Source organism: Cynocephalus volans, chromosome 7, assembly GCF_027409185.1.
Source record: "Cynocephalus volans isolate mCynVol1 chromosome 7, mCynVol1.pri, whole genome shotgun sequence".
Classification (NCBI taxonomy): Eukaryota; Metazoa; Chordata; class Mammalia; order Dermoptera; family Cynocephalidae; genus Cynocephalus; species Cynocephalus volans.
In genome coordinates, this window is record NC_084466.1 from 126,573,068 (window position 1) to 126,596,217 (window position 23,150).

At 35.8% G+C, this 23,150-nt stretch overlaps 1 protein-coding gene across 3 annotated transcripts in view; it reads right to left on the bottom strand.

The window, feature by feature from the left end:
• Nucleotides 1-12,472, bottom strand: part of LOC134382536 (cytochrome P450 2C18-like) — a 36,490-nt gene extending 24,018 nt beyond the window's left edge. The window contains exons 1-5 of one of the 3 annotated variants that reach the window (XM_063103149.1): nt 12,305-12,472; nt 10,964-11,126; nt 10,644-10,793; nt 7,860-8,020; nt 1,026-1,202 (exon numbers count right to left, since the gene is read on the bottom strand). In XM_063103149.1, the coding sequence (XP_062959219.1) occupies nt 1,026-1,202; nt 7,860-8,020; nt 10,644-10,793; nt 10,964-11,126; nt 12,305-12,472 (819 nt within the window). The other 2 variants (XM_063103150.1, XM_063103151.1) reach the window with 2 other exon arrangements.
• Nucleotides 12,473-23,150: the final 10,678 nt, after the last annotated feature.

A 23,150-nucleotide genomic window follows, 5' to 3' on the forward strand; every position in this document is an offset into this window, starting at 1 on the left:
GGGAGACATGAATACCCAATTTTTAATAAAGGATAGACTATCTAGACAAAATATCAAGAAGGAAATACAAGATTTGAACAATACTAGATATCAACTGTACCTCTAATCAACAGCATAACCTTACAACCTAGGAACTAACAAACAAAACAGCAATCTAGACTCAAAACCACCAGAATGAATAAGATATTTTTTAAACAGGAGAGCAGCAGTAGAACAATCAAGGACACCAAATACTGGTCCTTTGAAAAGATCGAAAACATTGACAAACAGCTAAACTGACTAAATGAAAAAAGAGGAGACAACAACAAATAATTCAAAAATGAAAGCAGGGACATTACTACTGATTTGAGGAACTAAAAGCTATTATAAGTTCTAATATAATAATAATATAATCCTATTTTAAAAGAATACTATAAACAATTCTATATCAACAAAGTTGATAATCTGGAAAAATGGAAAACTTCCTATGAACAAAAAATTACCAAAACTGATTCAAGGTAAAATACAAAATGTGAACAAACCTACAAGTAAAGAATTAGTAAATAAAAACTCCAAAAAACAAAAAAAAAGAGAGAAAGAAAATGAAAAAGAAAGGTCCAGGACCAGATGACTTCACAGTTGAAATTCACCAAAAAATTTAAAAAGAGTTAAAACAATATGTTACTCGAAATTTTTGAAAATATGGAAGAGGAAAAAATACTTGTACATATTCATATTATGACAGGATATTTTGTATGTTCTAATTTTTTGTAATTTTTTCTGTCTGACTGAAGTGTGCATCTGTTACTTGTCTGGTAGTTTATTTTTACCTGAAGAACAGGGTCAATGCATTCTAATTACTTAACAATTTAATTATATATTTTCCACAATGTTTAGTGCAATGTTTATGTACACCATAGATACTGAAAATGCTTGTCAAGCATTACTGGCCTGACCATTGAAACATTCCTAGTAGATACAGAACTATTCAATAAAATACTTAATGTTCAAGGAAAAAAAGGACTGAGCTGTTACTAAAATCTTACCTGCTCCATTTTTATGAGGAAGCAATCAATAAAGTCTCGAGGATTGTTAATGTCCAAAGATTCTTGGTGTTCTTTTATTTTCCCCAACATATAACTATTTAGAATAGCAATATTTGTAAATAATATCTTATGAATCCCTGGGAAATAATCAAAGAGAAAAGGAAGAGTATTGCAGATCTGAAAAAGAAAACAATAATTTATTAAATAAGAAACATATAATGAAGATATATGCCATATACCAAGCCCTACTTAGAAATTATAGCAATAAATATGAAAGAAGTTGCCGGCACGCAACCCAGCAGGTAGGCCTCACTGCTGCCACACAATACAACTCTAGACTGGCCGAGTGCATGAGGACCAGGGAGGCAATGAGCTGGAGAAGCTCAAAATCCACAGAGACCACACACCCTGTAGTGCCAGCGCACGACACAGCAGGTAGGCCTTCCCCCTGCCACACAACTCCAACCCCAGCCCAGCCGGGTGACTGAATGCTGACCAGAGAGGCTCCTCCCCAGAGAGGCCCAAGACCCAAGGTGAGCACTCACCCAAGGCACTAATAGCCAACAGAGAAGACACTGAGGCACCAATACCAAATTGACAGCCCCAAAAGCATCCTAACCAGACAATAGTGTCAAACCAGTGGACCATAAAATCCCCTGCCACAATGACTAAACATTAAAGGAAAGATACTAGAAATATGAAAAATCAAGAGAGTGCACCACCAAAGGGTAATAACTCTCAAGCTCTAGATCCTATAGAACAAAAAGCCCTTGAAATATCTGACAAGGAATTTCAAGTGATAATTCTAAAGAAACTAAATGAGATACAAGAAAATTCAGATAGACAACATGATGAAATGAGGAAAAATACACAGGACCTGAAAGAAGAAATGTACAAGGAAATCAATGCCCTGAAGAAAATTGAAGAGAGATATCAGAGAACCTTAAGTGCTCAAATATCCGAGTCATAAGTATTACAAAAGGGGAGGGAAAAGGAGATTGCACTAAAAATGTATTCAACAAAATACTGGCAGAAAACTTCCCAGGTATAGGAAAAGACACAGATCTTCAGATTCAGGAAGTTAAAAGATCCCCAAATGTATTCAACCCAAAAAGATCTTCTCCAAGACATGTTATAGTCAAATTGGCAAACCCAAAGACAAAGAGAGAATCCTAAAAGCTGCAAGACAGAAGCATCAAATCACCTGTAAGGGAGCCCAAATCAGACTAACATCAGAAGTCATCATAAATCCTAAAAGCCAGAAAGGAATGGAAAAATATATTCAAAAGACGAAAAGACAGAGCTTGCCAGCCAAGAATACTCTACCCCATAAGGCTATCCATCCAAAATGAAGAGAAAATAGTATATTGCTCAGAAAACAAAAACTGTGAGAGTTCACTACCACATGACGACCCTTACAAGAAATTCTCAAGGGAGTACTGGGTTTGGTATCTGAAAAATAACTACAATGCAAAAACTCAAGAAAAATCAAAACCCACTAGTAAAAAAAAATGGTAACAAGCAAGAGAAAAAAATGTTTATCTACAACCCAAGAAACCAACAAATACAGAAGACAAACAGTAAATCTGAAAGAAAGGAACAAAAGACACTTAAGACATCCAAACAAAAATCAGTAAAATGCTAGGAGTAAATCAACACTCTTCAATAACAACTCTTAAAGAAAAAGGATTAAATTCCCCACTCAAAAGACACAGAATGAAAGACTGGATTAAAAAGGTGGACCCAACTATATGCTGTCTTCAAGAGACCCACCTCACCCATAAAGACTCACATAGACTAAGAGTGAAAGGATTGAAAAAGATTTACCATGCAAACAGAAATGAAAAATGAGCTGGAGTAGCTATTCTTATATCTGATCAAATAGATTTTAAAGTAAAAGGTATAAAAAGAGATAATGAGGTCCACTACATAATGATAAAAAGATTGCTCAATCAAGAAGACATAACAATCATAAATGTATATGCACCCAATGTCATAGCAGCCAGATTTATAAAACAAACTCTATTAGACCTAAAGAAGGAAATGGACACTAATACCATAATAGCAGGGAACCTGAACACCCCACTGTCAATATTGGACAGATCATCTAGTCAAGGTTTAGCAGAGAAACACAAGATCTGAAAAACATTCTGGACCAATTAGACTTGGCAGATATATACAGAACATTACATCCAAAAACCTCAGAATATTCTTTCTTCTCATCAGCACATGGATCACTCTCCAGGATAGGTCACATGTTAGGTCACAAATCAAGTCTCAGCAAATTCAAAAAACTTGGAATTATACCATGTATTTCTCAGACCGCAATGGATTCCAATTAGAAATCAATAACAAATGAAATTCTGGAAACTATACAAACACATGGAAGTTAAACAGCATTCTGCCTAATGACATACGGGTCCAAGAAGAAATCAAACAGGAAATAAAAACTTTATTGAAACTAATGGAAATAATGATGCATCATAAAAAAACCTGTGGGATACTGCAAAAGCAGTACTAAGGGGGAAATTTATCACGTTAAATGCTTACTTCAGAAGAATGGAAAAATGACAAGTGAACAACCTGATACTTCACCTTAAAGAACTAGAAAAACAAGAACAATCCAAACCCAAAGTTAGGAGACAAAAAGAAATCTATAAGATCAGAGCAGAACATAAAGAAATTGAAACCTAAAAAACAATACAAATGATCAATGAATCAAAAAGTTCGCTCTTTGAAAAGATAAATAAAATTGACAAACCATTAGCACAGCAAACTGAAAAAAGAAGAGAGAAGATCCAAATAACAAAAATTAGAAATGAAAAAAGTGATATCACAACTGATACATCTGAAATATAAGGAATCATTTCAGACTACTATAAACAACTATATGCTAACTAATTTGAAAATTTGGAGGAAATTGATACATTTCTGGACACACACAGGCTACCAAAACTGAGCCAAGAAGATGAGGAATATATGAACAGACCAATAACAATAAAAGAGACTTAAGCTGTTACCAGAAGGCACCCAACAGAGAAGTGCTCAGGACCAAATGGATTCACAGCAGAATTTTACCAATCACTCAAAGAGTAATTGACATCAATTCTCTACAAAATATTTCAGAGGACTGATACAGAGGCAATTCCCACAAACACGGTCTATGAAGCAACCATCACCCTGAAACCAAAACAGAGAAAGATACAACTAAAAAAGAAAACTACAGGCTGATATCCTTGATGAATATGAAAGCAAAAATCCTCAATAAAATACTAGCTAACTGAGCACAGCAACACATATGCAAAATTATACACCATGATCAAGTGGGATTCATCCCAGGGATGCAGGGTTTTTTCACCATACACAAATCAATAAATGTGATACACCATATCAATAAAATCAAACACAGGGACCATATGATCATCTCTATAGATGCTGAAAAAGCATTTGATAACATTCAACATTCTTTCATGACAAAGACTCTCTATAACTTAGGTATAGATGGAAAGTATCTCAACATCATTAAAGCCATATATGATAAACCCACTACCAATATCATACTGAATGGGGAAAAGCTGAAAGCGTTTCCTTTAAGAGCAGGAACTAGGCAAGGTGGCCCACTCTCACCACTACTATTCAACACAGTGTTGGAATTACTAGCCAGAGAAATCAGAAAAGTGAAGGAAATAAAGGCTATCCAGATTGGAAATAATGAAGTTAAACTGTTTCTCTTTGCGGATAACATGATCCTATACATCGAACAGCCTAAAGCCTCTGCAAAAAACCCTTGGAGTTGATAAATGATTTTGGCAAAGTATCAGGATACTAAATCAACACACAAAAATCAGTAGCATTTCTATTCTCCGATAGTGAACATACAGAAAGAGAAATCAAGAAAGCTTCCCATTTACAATAGCCACCAAAGAAATAAAATACTCAGGAATTGAGTTAACCAAGAGTATGAAAAATCTCTGTAATGAGAACTACAAACCACTGCTGAGATAAACTAAAGAGGGCACAAGAAGATGTAAAGATATCCCATGGCCTTGGATTGGAAGAATCAACATTGGGAAAATGTCCATACCACCCAAAGTGATATACGAATTCAATGCAATCCCCATTAAAATTCCAATGACAATTGTCTCCGAAATGGAAAAACCTATCCAGATATTTATATGGAATAAAAAAAGACCACGCATAGCCAAAGCAATTCTGAGCAAAAAAAAAAAAAATAGTGCTGGCCGCATAACACTACCTGACTTTTAACTATACTACAAAGCTATAATAACCAAAATAGCATGGTACTGGCATAAAAACAGACACACTGATCAGTGGGATAGAATAGAGGATCCAGAAATCAACCCACACACCTACAGCCACCTGATCTTTGACAAAGAAACCAAGCACATACACTGGAGAAGAGAGTGCCTCTTCAGCAAATGGTGCTGGGATAACTGGATATCCATATGCAGGAGAATGAAACTAGATCCATACCTCTCACTGTATACTAAAATCAACTCAAAATGGATTAAGGATTTAAATATACACCCTGAAACAATAAAACTTCTTAAAGAAAACATAGGAGAAAAAATTCAGGAAATAGGACTGGACACAAGCTTCATGAATACGACCCCAAAAGCAAGGGCAACCAAAGGAAAAATAAACAAATGGGATTATATCAAACTAAGAAGCTTCTGCACAGCAAAAGAAACAATTAACAGAGTTAAAAGACAACCAACAGAGTGGGAGAAAATATTTGCAAAATGTACATCTGGCAAAGGATTAATATCCAGAATATATAAGGAACTGAAACAACTTTACAACAACAAAACAAGTAACCCAATTAAAAAATGGGCAAACTAGCTAAATAGGCATTTCTCAAAGGAAGATATACGAATGGCCAACAGACATATGAAGAAATGTTCAACATCACTCAGCATTCGGGAAATGCAAATTAAAACCACACTGAGATACCATCTCACCCCAGTTAGGAAGGCTAATATCCAAAAGACTGTAAATGATAAATGTTGGTGATTGTGCAGAGAGAAAGGATGTCTCATATGTTGTTGGTGGCACTGCAAAATGGTGCAGCCTCTCTGGGACATGTTATCGAGGTTCCTCAAACAACTGCAGATAGATCTACCATATGACCCAGCTATCCCACTGCTGGGAATATATCCAAAGGAATGGAAATCATCAAGTGAGAGATATACCTGTTCTCCAATGTTTATTGCAGCACTATTCACAATAGCTAAGAGTTGGATCCAGCCCAAATGTCCAGCATCAGATGAGTGGATATGGAAAATGTGGTATATCTACACAATAGAATTCTACTCTGCTACAAAAAAGAATGAAATACGACCATTTGCAATGACATGGATGGCCCGAGAGAGAATTATATTAAGTGAAACAAGTCAGGCACAGAAAGAGAAATATCACATGTTGTCACTTATTTGTGGGAGCTAATAATAAATAAATAAATAAATACACATACAACCGGGGAGGGGGGGACAAAAGAAGTCACAACAATTAAAATTCCTTGAAGTTGATACAACAAGCAAACAGAAAGGACATTGGTAGGAGGGAGGGGGGAGAGAAAGGGGGGGGTTCATAATTGGCCCCAATAGTCAACAACATTGTATATTGACAAAATAAAATAAGATTAAAAATAAATAAATAAATAAAACAAAAATTAAAAATTGCTCTTAAGTACATAAAAAAATAAAAATAAAATAAATTAAAAATATTAAAAAAGAAAGCAATGTGGTGTTCATATTGGAAGGGTAGTTTACATTGTATATATATGAGCAATTCTCTTTGCCTACAGAACAATTTGAGGGTGAGCATACTGATAGAAGACCAAAGATATAACTATGTTCTAGATTCAGACATCATTTTTATAGTATAAAAATATCTTTATATCAATTTCCATTTTTTCTGCGTTAATTCTGCCCTACAACCTGAAAATATAAAATGATGCGAATGTTTATTATTAATATTTTGTAGATGACGACGGAGGTTAAGGGAGATTACCCAACCTTCTCTAGAGCATAAAGCGAGACCTTGTTGTTTTTCTTTCCATCAAGCAGCCTTAGAAATAAAACCACTATTTTAGAAGTGGGAGAGGGTCAAAGATATCTCGACACTGAACTATGATGCATCAATGCAGTAGAGTGACTTTTCTAAGAGCACATAATTAGTGTTTAGGCGAAGTGAAAGGCATGCCAATTCAGCACAGGGAAAATTGTGAACTTTGTTTATGGTTCATACAGATAAAATGAATTATTTTGTCATTCCCAGCACAGATACCTTGTCAGATAGAATCCCAGCTGAAGCATAAAACACCCCTACCCTACTAAGTGTTTCCTGGCAGTTTCTATGGTCCCCAGCATTCTCCCTCCTTGAAGGACATATTCTCTTCCTAAATCAGAATATTTCTGCCAATTAGTATGACAAAGAGGTCTCTAAGTGTTCATTGTACAACAAGACTTGTGAGTAAAGGAGGCCTTCAAAAAGGGCCTGGATGTCCATTGAGTGATATGGGCATCCTTTGGAAAGTCGACAAAGTACTTTATAGAAATGGCTTTGGTGGTTAGTGGAAAAACTGCAGGTCAAGGATCTAATGAGCTTGAAAGAAAGCCCGGTACTTTTGCACTTGTTTTCCTGTGGGTAAAAATGTTGCTAGGGCATCTTTCCCTGATGTGCACTCCATCAGGCTCAGGCAGGACTGTGGTGTGCACACAATCACTCCACAGCATGGTGTATATAGAATTCTGGACCTGTCAGGAAAAAGAGCACTAGTGGTTTCTCAGAAAGACAGTGTTTTGACCTCACCCGGATCCACAGGGAGCTTTGAATCCTCATGATTTCACGGAATTTCTCCATCAAGTTAAGAAAATTCTGATCTTTATAATCAAAACGATTCCGGAAAATAATGGAGCAGATCACATTGCAGGGAGCACAGCCAAGGATAAAAGTGGGATCACAGGGTGAAGCTAAAAAATTGAAAACAATCCAAAATGTACATGTGAACACTTTGACTATATTAAAAGTAAAGGTAATTTAGAAATTTCCTTACCTATAAATTCCCTGAAGAGCAAAAAAGAATTTAGCATGCATAAAATCAACACATCACCTGTACCTTAAACCTCAGTTAGGGGCCAGCTAGTGGCTCACTCAGGAGAGTGTGGTGCTGATAACACCAAGGCCCTGGGTTCGGACCCTATATAGGGAAGCACACTTGGGAGAGAGTGGTGCTGACAACACCAAGTCAAGGGTTAAGATCCCCTTACCGGTCATCTTTTGAAAACAAAACAAAACAAAACAAACCTCAGTTGACCATTAGAATCTCACTAGTTAAATAATGGTATTTCAAGTGCTCAATTCACATCTCCTGCCTTTATTTACACCCTTTTAACCGAAGGTGTCTGTTATTTTGTAAGAAATAAAAAAGTTTTTAAAAACCTAGTAATTCAAGTTTTCAAAGGAGAATCGAATCTGTCTACAATGTCTGTAGACCATAAAGCTTTGAGATAAAAAAAGAGAGAGAATACTTGAGGACCTGAAAACTATTTATATATACTGAATAGCTGAAAGAATCATGTGCTCAGCCAATTAAATGGAACTAAGTAGAGAGAGACTGTGTCTGAATTTCTGTATTTAAAGGAACAAATATGAAAAGCAGTATGCATCCATGTTGTATGAGAAGAAAAACTCACATAAATGAACAGTAAGTATAAGATGGATTTGTTTGTCTAAAAAAAGAAATGTGAAATTTATATTTAAAATATAAATTCCAGACGGGGGGAGGGGGAGGGAGGGAGGTTTTGGTGATGGGCAACAATAATCAGCCACAATGTATATCTACAAAATAAAATTTTTAAAAAATTTTTAAAAAATAAATAAAATTTAAAAATAAAATATAAATTCCAGGTAAAGAAAATTTAAAAACTAAAGTGATAAATGGAGTCATCTTATTTATCATTTCAATGTAAAAGGAAAAAAGAAAAGAAAATGCATTCCCCTCTTTAGAAACTAAATTTCCGTAAATTCCAATTATCATCCAAATTTAATTTATTTGGGAAAGCTATACTTTTGTGTATTATGGGATATTATTCTGAATTGCCGTCAACAGAATGGTATGTTTTAGCAAATTTTTGTCCATCAGTTAGGCCAAATCTATCATTTTACAGGTTAAGAAATTAAGTTATACGAAAGTAGGGTTCTTTGTTTGTTTTTTGCTTATTGTTTTTTGTTGTTTTTTTTTTTTTCGTGGCTAGTCTATAAAATGGGTTTCTTATATTCAAATGATCAAAGAACTTTTTAAATAAAGAGCTCCAAAAATCACACCATGGAGCCTTAGTAAGGGTGACTTGAATCAAAAGTGTTCTGAATAAATGGTAGGGCACTGAACAGCAAGAAGCCTGCTGAGTTACCAGGTTCTATACCAGATTTCTTTCAAAATATCAAGACTTTGAGTTTTGAGAAATGTTTTATTTTAGCCACTAGATAGGAGGGTAATTAGGGATGTTTGGGGGAGTGTGTGTCTGTGTGCCTGTGTGTGTGTGTGTTTGTGTGTGTGTCTGTCTGTGTGTGTGTTTGTGTGATTCACAGGTGAGATCTGATTTTTAGTCTTTCCTTTCACTTCATTTGGAAAAGAAAACTTAAAATCAAGGGAATTTGAAAACCAAGCTGATAATCAGATTCATTATGAAAAACACTTCATGATTGAGTAGAATTGGCTTTTGGAGGAAATTAACTACCACAAATATCTACGTCAAAATTCACTGAATATTAGGCAAATAGATATGGAAAATTGAAAATGGATCCAAGCTACCCTTATGGAAGACAGACGAAAGAGTAAATGCTTATAGAAGGAATCTAGTTGAATAAATCTGTCTTTTAAATTTCCATTTGCATGTTTTAGAGAATTCTGTTCTAGCATATATTTGCTCAAGATAAATAAATCAGTACAGTAAGTAGTGGGTAACAAGAAATAATTAATGTTGGCTGCTTTTAAATAGTGTGGTGTTTACAGAGAAATAATAACTGATGAGAATAATGGTGAGACATGCCTAAGCAACTAAAACCCTAAATGGCATCATTAGTGGACAGAACAGGCACCGCCCTGAAAGAAACCCTCAGTTATGTCAGCGATGATTGTGGTACAAATATAGCCCAATGGAATGAAATAATATGTGACTTTGTTCCAGCTATACAAGGGTGTGATGGAGTCATTCATTCCATGTCTGGTCTCCAAGTATTTTCTGGTGAAATATTCTGGAATAGGTAACCCACATGCATGCTATGGGGAAAACAGTTCTCATTAATTCTTTCAGAAATTAACTCAAACCTATTTTATGATTTCTGATTTGAAGTCAAAGAAACAAAGTTCAGAAGAAAATAGGATTATACCACACTCTACACACAATTGTACCAATAAACAGAATACAGAAAAGCTCCCTTAGTCTCCGCTTCAAAGCAGCCTTCCTCCATGTGAGGGCTGACAGCCACTGCCTGTAATGAAAGATCTAGCTGCTCCTGAGATGTTTCCAAGGATGTCATTGCAGGAGAGAGCAGTCTGTTAAAGTCAGCACTACAGAGCAATGAGGCACCCACCATTGGTTTTTCTCAGCTCCTCCACAAGGCAGCGGGCTTCCTCTTGAACACGGTCCTCGATGCTTCTCTTCCCCATCCCAAAATTGCGCAGGGTCATGAGCGAAAAGCGCCGGGTCTCCTTCCATCTCTTTCCATTGCTGAAAATGATCCCTAACAGATAGGGAGCAGAAACTAGGAGGGAGATCGCAGGCAAGGAAGAGTGAACTGACAATTGGCAGCTACGTGGTTGGGCCAAGGTCTGCCTGTGGAGATGTTTGAGTATGTGTTTTAAGTCCTCCCACCCCCATTATCAATACTGACACAGGCACGTGCACACATACCATGTCCTTTATTAACTCTTTCAACCACTGGGAGATGGCCTCTTCCCGAAAACTCCTCTCCCGTATCAATCAGGGCTTCCTTCACTGCTTCATATCCATGCAACACCACAATGGGCTTCATGCCAAAATGCACAGTGAACACAGGGCCATAGACTTTTGAGAACTAGAAAAGGAGAGGCAGATAATAGCAAAGCAAGACACTAATTAGTCTATATACTGTGCCTAATTAAGGCTAATATATTCATTGTAAACTTTCTGTCTTTATTTGCCACATACAGCCTACAATATTTCTCAAATTCATTCATAAACAAAAAGGTGACTGTTGTAGCTGCCACTTATGGATGGCCTATGATGTGCCACACAATGCCCTGTCAATTGGTATACAGATTACAATTAATATTCACACCAAATACATTCAGCGGGATTATTTGCCCTGTTTTACAAACAGAGAAACTGAGATCAAAGAAGTCCAAATTCATTATAGGTGTCACTCACTTATATAGAGAAGACTCAAATTTGAACCTCTGCTTATTTAACCTGTGATGCTTGAGCAATTAATCAGCCCCACACATTTTGTTGAGACCAATGCACAGCGGATGGCTTCAGAATCCCCTGTAAACCTCTTCCCATATGGATCCTGACTCCGTATCCCTGTGATGAACACTTATATAGTCACTCCAGGTGATTCTGATTCCCACCCCACTCTGTGACCTGCTGGTATTACCAGCACAGAAAGAATGAGCACCACACAGGAAGCACCAGGACGTGCACCATCTCCTGGAAGAACAATTTCTAACATCCTCCAGCATTTTTGGCCACAGACAGCCGCTTTGTGCAGAATTGAAAAGAATCCTGATACCACCAATTCATTCACTTAAGCTGTTTCTGAGCCCAGAGCTATTTCCTTGATGTCACATACAAACTGGTTCTTCAGAGCAGTTCAATTTTCAAGGCTCTACTGAATAAAACACATGACTAATATAATAGATGATTTTTTGAGTGAAATCTCAAATAACAAACATCTCTTACCATTTATCTCTAGAAAAAAATGTAGCAAATGGCTATAAAACAAAGAAGGAAAGCAGCACTCCCAAAGTTTGCCACTTTGGTATTCTAATTCTACCATACAAAGACCTAAATGCATCTCTGCTCACAGAATGTATTATGTCACTCTGCTATTTCTGACAATAACACATCGGTGAAAGAAACATTAGCATTTATAGGGAGTAATATGCTTTACAGTGATATAATACTGTGCTTCCAAAAATGTATTTTGCTTAAAAATATGGGTAAATGTACTTACCCTTTGCAAGACGCCGCAGAATCATAAAGTGTACTTACATTGTTGAAGGATGTTTTCATGTTCTTTACACCTAAGTACAGCATATTTCCAATAATTGGCAGGGGAGTAGGGCCAGGTGGGAGCTTCCTTCTCACAGAGTTCTGTCTCCAGAGTGAAAGCAGAAGCAAACAGGAGACACAGAGCACAAGAACCACAACTGGATCCATTGATGCCTTGTTTTCTTACTACGACACTGTGTGCTTGCAATCCAAAGCTTTTATAACTCTCCCTTATAACTTAGTACGTGCCACTTTGGCACATAAAGTGATCAGTAAACTAGATCCACTTTCACACTGCTGAGTGGACCTTGATTCGATGAGAGACAAAAATAGAATGTTCTTTAGTCTTGTTGTCCTTATCAGTGCTCAACCTTGACATTCCAGCTTAACCATACTGAGCTGGAAATCACATATCAGTAATTGATAAGCAAACTTAAAAGTCCCCAAACCCAGATAGTTCCAATGTGCAGACATGACTGAGAAGCTCTATTGTAAGTTGGTTTATGCAAGAAAATGACACAGAATTCTAGATTTTCAGATGAGTGACCAGTTGGGGATTTATGACTTGAAGGGTAATCAATGTTTTCTGTGCATTTTATATAAAAAATATGCATTGTAATGCTATATCAAACACTAGAAGACATTGTCCTTGACAACAGAAGCCTTTCAAATGTTTAGAATATTCTTCAAACATTATAGTTGCCTAGCCTTTAAGTAAATAACAAAACTCATACATCTTATGTGACCAAATACATATGAAGATATTGGGTAATAAACTTACACACCTTTCACCAGTAAATCTAAAATCAAAGCAACAGAAGGCAGATATAATTTTATTTTTAAAATGGGGGAAGGGAGACAGGGAGAAGAGGAGACCTGTCAGTGTCACACAGCTCACAGGTGGCAGAAATAGGATCTGAACTGAGATTATCTGATGCCCCTTGTGGTGCACTGTGGCTTACACCACAGCTACCTCAAGAAGAAATTTAGCAAAACCAAACCACCAAAACATTACTTACTCTGAATGTGCATCTCACTGACTCATTTCATAAAGCAACAGGCTTCACATTCAATAGAAGCCCCTTATTTCATTCCAAGGGTAACAGGTCAGAAGTGCTCAAGAAAAGAAATAAAAGATATAATTCTCTCTTTTCCATCATTGCAGACATGAAATCCGCCTAGTGTAACTGAGGAAAGAGGCATTCCAAGAGAATTTCACGAGGAGGGATTGAGAAGCTATGGTGTCTCCTAGTTGCCTCCAAACACAGCTACTCACAACAATTGTTCTTGGTCTGCCATTGTGAGAAATAACAGTAATTGGTAATACACATCAAGGCAGGGAAGTTCTAGACAGAACAAAAGTTGCAGATTCAATACAGGAGGGGTGGTAGGGAAATCATTTAATGAACCCACAGCACAGAACCACCATAATGTGCAGACTTGAACTGTAGATAACACTTAGTGTTTATGAGGATCTAAATACAACTGGAATATATACTTTAGGAGATCGTTAATGACAATACTTGTGCAAAAGCATGTTGTGTAAAAAAAAGTTTGTATTGTTTTCTACATTAATATCTTTACAAAACTAGTACAATTATTTCTAAGCCATTTTAGTATAAAAAATTGAGACATGGTGTAACCATGTTTTATTGGTCATGTTTATACGGATTCTGACAATTTACAGATATATGGAGAATTTTCACATCCACCATATCACTTTTGATTCTCTGACTTCCCTTTGCCAAGGGGAAAATTGTTACCATTTTATGGCTAAGGAAGCTGGGTCTTGGAGACTCACTGCCTTTTTCAAGGCCACACACACTGCAGGTGATACAGCTGAGATAGGAACCCATGTGCCCTTCCTCGTGCATCCTCTCCTCCAATAAAAGCATTCAGTTCAACCAGGTTCACCCAAGTTTACTGATTGTGTTCTGTACTTCCATATTTCTGGATTAAGCCTAATCGGCATCTTTCAAAATAAAACTTAACTTAGTTAATAATTACAGCACCACTTGACTAAAAATGCGGGTCAGAAGAGTTTGTCTTTATACCATTTGGACTTGAGTGAGTTCAAGTCTTGGTGAACATTTATCCAGGGCAAAGAGCAGCAGTAATTGCTGACTGACTCACATAGCTGTAAAATCTAAATGTAACAATCCACCTAATTTTGGAGAAAATAAGCTCAGTTGTTGTCTCTAGAGCAAAGATTTCATTCCTTGAGATACAGATGTCTCTGTTCTACTTCTCCTTCCTTCTGTTGAGCTGAGGCTCCTGCCTCGACCTTTCTTTTTATAGAATGAAATAATCATAAATAATTTAAAGATAGAAGAGATTCCTGTATCAACTAGTCCAATCTTTGCTTTGTTCTTTAGGAATGAGCAGTTGGACACTGGGTGACATAAGGTCTCACCAATGCATCACTACAAGACTTGGTCTTAGAATGTTGGTTTACTGCTCCCAGTTCAGTCATATCTCACATCCATCCCATAGAATTCTGATCTCAGTCCAAATAATCATGATGTTAAAAATATTAAATCCTTTTTAGTCAAAGACTAATGCAAACACCATTCTGGCTAGGGTTGTGAATTAGAGCAAGTTTTTCTTTCCAATTAATAGATTTTTTAAGGCAGTTTTAGGTTCACAGCTAACATCACCGGGAAGTACACAGAGCCCGAGAACCCGTCCTCACACCAACCCATAGCCTCTCTCACAATCGACAACCCTCACCAATGAGGTTCATTAGTTACAATTGATGAACCAACATGGACACATTATCATTAACCAAAGTTTATAGCTTACATACTATGGGTGTTGAGCAATATTTAATGGAATGTACCCACCATTGCAGTATTACACAGAATAGTTTCACTTATCCCAAAATCTTCTCTGCTCTGACTATTCATCCCTCCCTTTCCCCTAAGTCCTTGGCAACAAATGATATTTTAGTGAACGTGAGAATCCAGATCCAGCAACATTTATTGAGAAACACACCATTTCCCAATTTACTTCTTTTTCAAAGATTTGTTAACTATATTCGTGTGGACGTATTTCAGGCTCTATTCTCTTCCATTAATTAATCTGTTTATTTTTTCACCGATATCACATGATCTTGATTACTGTAGCTTTATAATAAGTCTTGAGATTGTGCCAAGTTGAGTCAGGTCTTTGACTTTCTTCTTCTCCTTCAATATTAGCTATTCTAGGTTATTGTCCTCTCCACATAAATTTTATGATCAGATTATCTATATCTGAAAAAGAACTATCCTTTATTTTGATTTGGATTACATTTTATGGATAGACCTAGTAAATTTCCTTGTTCTGAAGATGGATTTGTGTGATACATATGTAGCTCTCCACCTTTCTTTTGGTTGGTGTTAGCATGGGATATGTTTCTCCATTCCTTTACTTTTAACATATGTGAATTTATATTTCAGCTGGGTTTCATGTAAAAACCAAACATATAGCAGGGTCTTGTTTTCTGAACTACTCTGACAGTGTCTGTCTTTTAACTGGTATATTCAGTGAGGTTTAAACTCATTTTGATGCAGTTGGTTTAATATCTACCATTTATTTGTTGCAGTTTTTTACCCTTTGCTCTCATCCTTTGTTTCTGTTTTTATATTCAACTCTTTTCCTGCCTTCTGTGATTTGATTTGCACGTTATATAATCCCATTGTCTCATCTTCCTTAACCTATTTCTTACATATTTTTCACTTTTTTCCTAACATTTGCAACATATATTTTCAATGAATTCAAACTCACTTCAAATAACAGCATACTGCTTCATTGTTAGTGCACCTCCCTCTACCACAGTACTTCTAGTTTCTGCTCCAATTTCTTGCACCATTACTGTCATTCATTTCACTCATCCATGAGCTATAATCATCAAATAGAAGAAAACAGTTTATGGAAGTCACTGGAGAGTCATATCATGAGGCAGATTATGGAAAGGATTGCTTTCAAGAAAAACTGTAAGTAGTGAAATCTCTGATTTCACAGATTTTCAGCCAACATATGCCCCATGAGTGTTTTCACTAATACTCTCCTGCATCTCAATTGTATTATAGCGTTCAGGAAAGCTTTATTACATAAATATTATTTAATTTGCTCTCATTTTATTGCACTATCCTGACAATATAAATTGTAATTTTTTGGAATGTAACTAGTATTTTTTAATTGTGGTAAGATTTACCTAACATAAAATTTATTATTTCAACCATTATCCATGTATAGTTCATTAGAATGAAGTACATTCCCATTATTATGCAACCACTATGAGATCTATTTACATCTTGCAAATAAGTCTACAGAACTGTTTTCATCTTGAATAACTGACTTTTCTATGATTAAATAATAACTTCCCATTCTCAACTTCTGCCTGTCCCTGAGAAGCATCAGACAGTAACTGAAAGATTTTCTCTGTGAGTGTCTCTACTCAAGGTTTCTTATATAACTGGAAACATACAGTATTTTTGTGGGTGTGTGACTGGCTTATTTCCCTTCACATAATGTCTTCAAGTTTCATCCTTGTTGTAGCATGTGTCACAATTTCTTTCTTTCTAAACCTGAATAACATTCCGTTGTATGTATGTGTCACACTTTGTTTATTCATTCCTTCTTCAACGAACATTTAGAATGCTTCAACCTATTTTATGAATAATGCTGCCATGAACAAGGGTGTATAAATGTCTCATTAATACCTTGCTTTCATTTCCTTTGACTGTGTGCCAAGAAGTGGAATTGCTGGGTCATACAATGATTCTCTTATAATTTTTTGAGGAAGCACTATACTACTTATCATAGTGACTGCATCATATTTCACTTTCAACAGCAGTGCACAAGTCTTCCAATTTATCCACATTCTCATCCACACTCATGATTTTCTGGTTTTTGTTTGTTTGTTGTTGTTGTTGTTTTCTACAGTAGCCCCCTAATGAGGAGAAGGTGGTATTTTGCTGCATGACTATTTGAATTATTTTAATGATTATTCATGTTGTGCATCTTTCTGTGGGCTTATTGATCACTCTATATCTTCTTTGGGGAAACGTTTATTCAATCCCTTCTCCGTTTTTAAATAAATAATCATTTATATGATTTGTAAATATCTTCTGCCGTTCGACGGTTGCCTTTTCACTTCGCTGCACTCTTGTTTCATTTTGATGCACAAAGTTCATTTTGGTGAAGGACAATGAATATAGTTTTTCTTTTGTATCCTGTGGTTTTGGTGTCATATGCAAGAAATCATTGCTAAATACAATGTCATGAAACTTTTCTACAAACACTAAATTTTATTGCAGCAAGAAAGTCCGCTCTTCCCTAGATACAAGATTTTCTATGAGTTATCCAGCCAAAAGAATTATTTGAAATATAAAAATATTCTTCCCTCTTTTAATGTTCTGTGTACCACTGTGGTAAGTAAAAGCAGAAGACACTTCTGGAAGTTAATAAATGTCAGCAAATTTAGAAGTAGATTCATGCTGGGTGTTGAGTGGTAGAGATTTCTGGAGCAAAGGCTGTGCTTAAAGGAAAATTTACAGCATTGAACACATGCATTACAGAAGAAGAAATATATAAAATCAAAATCTAAAGATCCACCATAACAAACCTAAAAATGAAGAGGTGATTAAGTCCAAAGAAAGAGCTAATTAAGTCCGAAGTAAGTACAAGAAAATAAATAATAAAAACTAGAGCAGAAATCAATGACATTGATAATAGGGTATTAGAGAAATGTACAAGACTGCCTCTTTGCCCAAAGCTTTGCTACATATTAAATGTTCTTATTTGCCTATCAAGAAGGTTTAAAAAATACAATATAGTTTTAATTTATACTTCTTATTTTTAACCTATTTCATATGTTTAACAGCCATTTCGTTTTCCTCTTCTGTAATCTGTGCAATCAAATCAAATCATTTGCCTACATTACTATATTACCTTAGAAGGTTTCCTGGCATATTTTTTTCTCAATGTTGCCATTCATATTTATTTATTTACCATGATAATTTATTATACACACATGTGGGTTTCAAAGTTGAATTTCAACATTTGTACATGATGTGTGATGGTAAGAATGGGAAAGTTAACCAATTCATCATCAAAATACATAATCAATCTTTGTGTCTCTTATCCAATATCTCATTATCCTCACTCTTTTCATTCCCCTCCCCATTTCCACCTCTAATAACTGCAGGTCTTTTCTCTCCCTCTAAAAGTTCAATGAATTATTGTGATTGTTGTTTCTTTCTTTCTCTCTCTCGGACTCTCTTTGTTGATAATTTTTTTACTTATGGATTCAGCACCCAGTTATGAGTGAAAATGTGTTATTTCTTGTTTTACATCTGGGTTGTTTTATTTAGCATAATTTTCTCCAGGATCATCTATTTTGCTGCAAATCACAGGAATTCATTACTTTTTATAGCTGAGTAATATTCCATTGAGTGCATATACCACATCTTCCTTATCCAATCATCCATCAATGGACATTTAGTTTGTTTCCTTACCTTGGCTATTAAAATATAGCTGTGATAAACATGGGAGGACAGGTATCCCTTCAACATGGGGATTTCCAATCCTCTTTATGTGTACACAGTAGTGGGATTGATGGATCATATGATAGTTTGAAAGAACTCAGGCAGATAAAGAAAAAGAATTTTAAATAATGAAGAAAATCTAAGAGAGAGCTGATAACACACAATCATCTGAATGAAGGGTATTCCTGAAAGGGAGGACAAAGGAAAAGGCATTGGGAACATTTTCATTGAAATAATAGCAGAAGGCTTTCCAAGTATAAGGACAGACAATGACTTTCAGATTCAGGACATTCAAAGATCCCCAAACAGATTGAATACAAAAAGGTCCTCTCTGAGACATGTTGTAATCAAACTGTGAAAAGTCAAAGACAAAGAGAGAATCCTAAAGACAGCAAGAGAAAAGAATCAAGTCACATACACAAGAGGACCCATCAGACTAACAGCAGACTTCTCCCCAGGAACTCTACAAACCTGGAGGGAAAGGGATAATATTTTCAAAACACTAAAAGAAAAATACTGCCACACAGGAATGCTATATCCAGGAAAGCCATAATTCAGAAATGAAGGAGAAATAGTGTATCTCCCAGACAATCAAAAGCTACAAGAGTACACCACCACACAACAAACCCTACAAGAAATCCTCAAGGGAGTCCTGCAACTGGAATGCAAAAAATGATAATCATTACCAAGAATAAATGAGAAGGAAAAAAACCCACTGGTATAAAAAAATGAAAGAGAAAGAAACAAGAAACTGCATCTTACTACCTCAAAAAACTGACAACAATAAAGATGAACAACAAAATGGGAAGAAAGAAACAAAAGATAATTAAAACATCCACATGAAAATCAACAAAATTAGAGAAATGAAACAATAACTTTGAACAACAACCCTAAATGAACTGAACATCCCTCTCTCAGCACTGGGCAGATCATCGAGGCAAAAAATCAACAAAGAAACACAGGACTTAAACTACACTTTAGACCAAATGGACTTGGCAGACATCTACAGAACATTTCATCCAACAATTGCAGAATATAGCTTCTTCTCACCAGCTCATGAAATTTTCTCCAGGATAGACCACATGCTAGGTCAAAATCAAGCCTAAACAAATTTTAAAATTTGAATTCATTTCAAGTATCTTTTCAGACAACAACAGATTAAAACTAGATATCAATAACTAGCAAAACTCTGGAAAGTATACAAACATGTGGAAATTAAACAACATGGTCCTGAATGACATATGTTTCCAAGAAGAAATTAAACAGAAAATCAAAAAATTTCTCAAGGCTATTGAAAATAATGAAACACTATACCAAATCATGGGGGATGCTGCAAAAGCAGTTCTGAGAGGAAAGTTTATTGCAATAAATGCTTGCATCAAAAGGATTGAAGGTTTTCAGAAAAACAAGAACAATCCAATCCCAAATGAAGTAGATGAAAAGAAATAATTAAGATCAGAGCAGAACTAAATGAAATAGAAACCCACAGAAAAACACAAAAAAAATCAATGCAAAAGAAAGTTTTTTCTGTGAAGGTAAGGAAAATAGACAAAGGATTAGAAAGAGTAACTAAAAAAGATGCGATAAAATCCAAATGACAAAAATTAGAAATGAATATAGAGACGTAACAACCAATATCATAAAAATACAGAGAATAATTTCAGACTACCATAAACGACTATATGCTAACAAATTTCAAAACCTGTTGGAAACAGATAAATTTCTGGACAGATAAAACTACCAAGACTGAACAAAGAGAGATACAAAACATGAACAATAACAAGAAAAGAGATTGAACCAGTAATCACCAGTCTCCCAACAAAGAAAAGCCCAGGACCAAATGGCTTTACTGATGAATTCTACCAAACATTTAAAGAAGAGTTAGTACCAATTCTCTTAAAACTATTCCAAAAAAATAAAACACAAGCCATTCTTCCGGACTAATTCGCTGAAGAAAGTATCACCCTGATAACAAAACCAAAGATACAACACAAAAAAGAAAACCACAGGTCAATATTCATCATGAATACAGACACAATAATCCTCAGCAAAATATTAGCAAGCACAATTCAGTAACACATCAAAAAAATTATATACCCCAATTAACAGGGATTCACCCCAGGGACACAAGGATGGTTCAAAATATGTAGGCATTTCTCTAAGGAAGATATACAAATGGCCAACAGACATATGAAAAAATGCTCAACATCACTCAGCATCCGGGAAATGCAAATCAAAACCACATTGAGATACCATCTAACCCCAGTTAGGATGGCTAAAATCCAAAAGACTATGAACGATAAATGCTGGCGAGGCTGTGAAGAAAAATGAACTCTCATACATTGTTGGTGGGACTGCAAAATGGTGCAGCCTCTATGGAAAATGGTATGGAGGTTCCTCAAACAATTGCAGATAGATCTACCATACGACCCAGCTATCCCACTGTTGGGAATATACCCAGAGGAATGGAAATCATCAAGTCGAAGGTATACCTGTTTCCCAATGTTTATCGCAGCACTCTTTACAATAGCCAAGAGTTGGAACCAGCCCAAATGCCCATCATCGGATGAGTGGATACGGAAAATGTGGTACATCTACACAATGGAATACTACTCAGCTATAAAAACGAATGAAATACTGCCATTTGCAACAACATGGATGGACCTTGAGAGAATTATATTAAGTGAAACAAGTCAGGCAGAGAAAGAGAAATACCACATGTTCTCACTTATTGGTGGGAGCTAAAAATTAATATATAAATTCACACACACACACACACACACACACACACACACACACACACACAAACGGGGGGGGGAAGAAGATATAACAACCACAATTATTTGAAGTTGATACGACAAGCAAACAGAAAGGACATTGTTGGGGGGGAGGGGGGAGGGAGAAGGGAGGGAGGTTGTGGTGATGGGGAGCAATAATCAGCCACAATGTATATCGACAAAATAAAATTTAAAAAAAAAATATGCAAAACAAATAATGTAATACACCACATCAACAAAATCAACGGCAAAAACCATCTGATTATTTCAGTAGACACAGAAAAAGCACTTGACACAATTCAACATCTGTTCATGATAAAGACTCTCAGCATATTAGGTATAGAAGGAAAGAATCTCAATATGATAAATGCCATAAGTGACAAACCCTCTGCAAATATTATCCTTAATGGGTAAAAGCTAAAAGCTTTTCCCATGAGAAGGGGAAAAAAATAGGATGCCCATTCTCACCACTCTCATTTAACATATTACTGGAGGTACTAGCCAGAGCAATCAGGCAAGACAAAGATAAAGGACATCCTAACTGGAAAAGATGAAGTCAAATTGTCTATGTATACTGTTGAGATGACCCTAAACATAAAACAGCCTAAAATCTCTACAACATACTTCTTAGACTTGATAAATCATTTTGGTATGCTTGCAGGCAGGATAGGAAATCAACATGCAAAAATTGGTAGCGTTTTTATATTCCAACAATGAACTAAAAGAAAAAGAAATCAAGAAACCTAGCCCACTTACAACAGCCACCCACACAAAAAAAAGTACCCAAGAATCAATTTAACCATGGAAGTAAAAGATTTCTACAATGAAAACAACAAATCACTGTTGAAAGAAATTAAAGAGGACACAAAGAGATGGAAAGACATTTCTTGCTCTTGGATTGAAAGAAATTGACATTAGGAAAATGTCTCTACTACCCAATCTGATCTACAGATTCAATGAAATCTCCTTCAATTTACCAATGACGTGCTTCACAGAAATTGAAAAAAACAGTCCTAACATTCATAGAAAAAACAATCCTAACATTCATAGCCAGAGCAATCCCAGGAAAAATAAATAAATCCAGAGGCATAACACTACCTGACTTCAAACCATATTATGAAACTATACTAACCAAAACAGTATCGTACTGGCATAAAAACAGACACACAGACCCAGGGAACAGAATAAAAAACCCCGAAATCAACCCACAAATTTACAACCAGCTGGTCTTTGACAAGGGCACCAGGAACATACATTGGGGAAAAGCATGCCTCTCCAATAAATGGTGCTGGGACAAGTGAACATCCATATTTACAAGAATGAAACTACACCTGTGCCTCTCACTATATACCAAAATCAACTCAAAATGGATTAAAGACTAAACACCTGACATTATAAAACTTCTTAAAAAAAATGCAGGGAAAACACTTCACAAAGTAGGACTGGCAAAGACCTTATTAATATAACCTTCAAAGCACAGGCATAACAGGGAAAAATGAACAAAAGGGATTATACCAAACTATAAAGCTTCTGCACAGC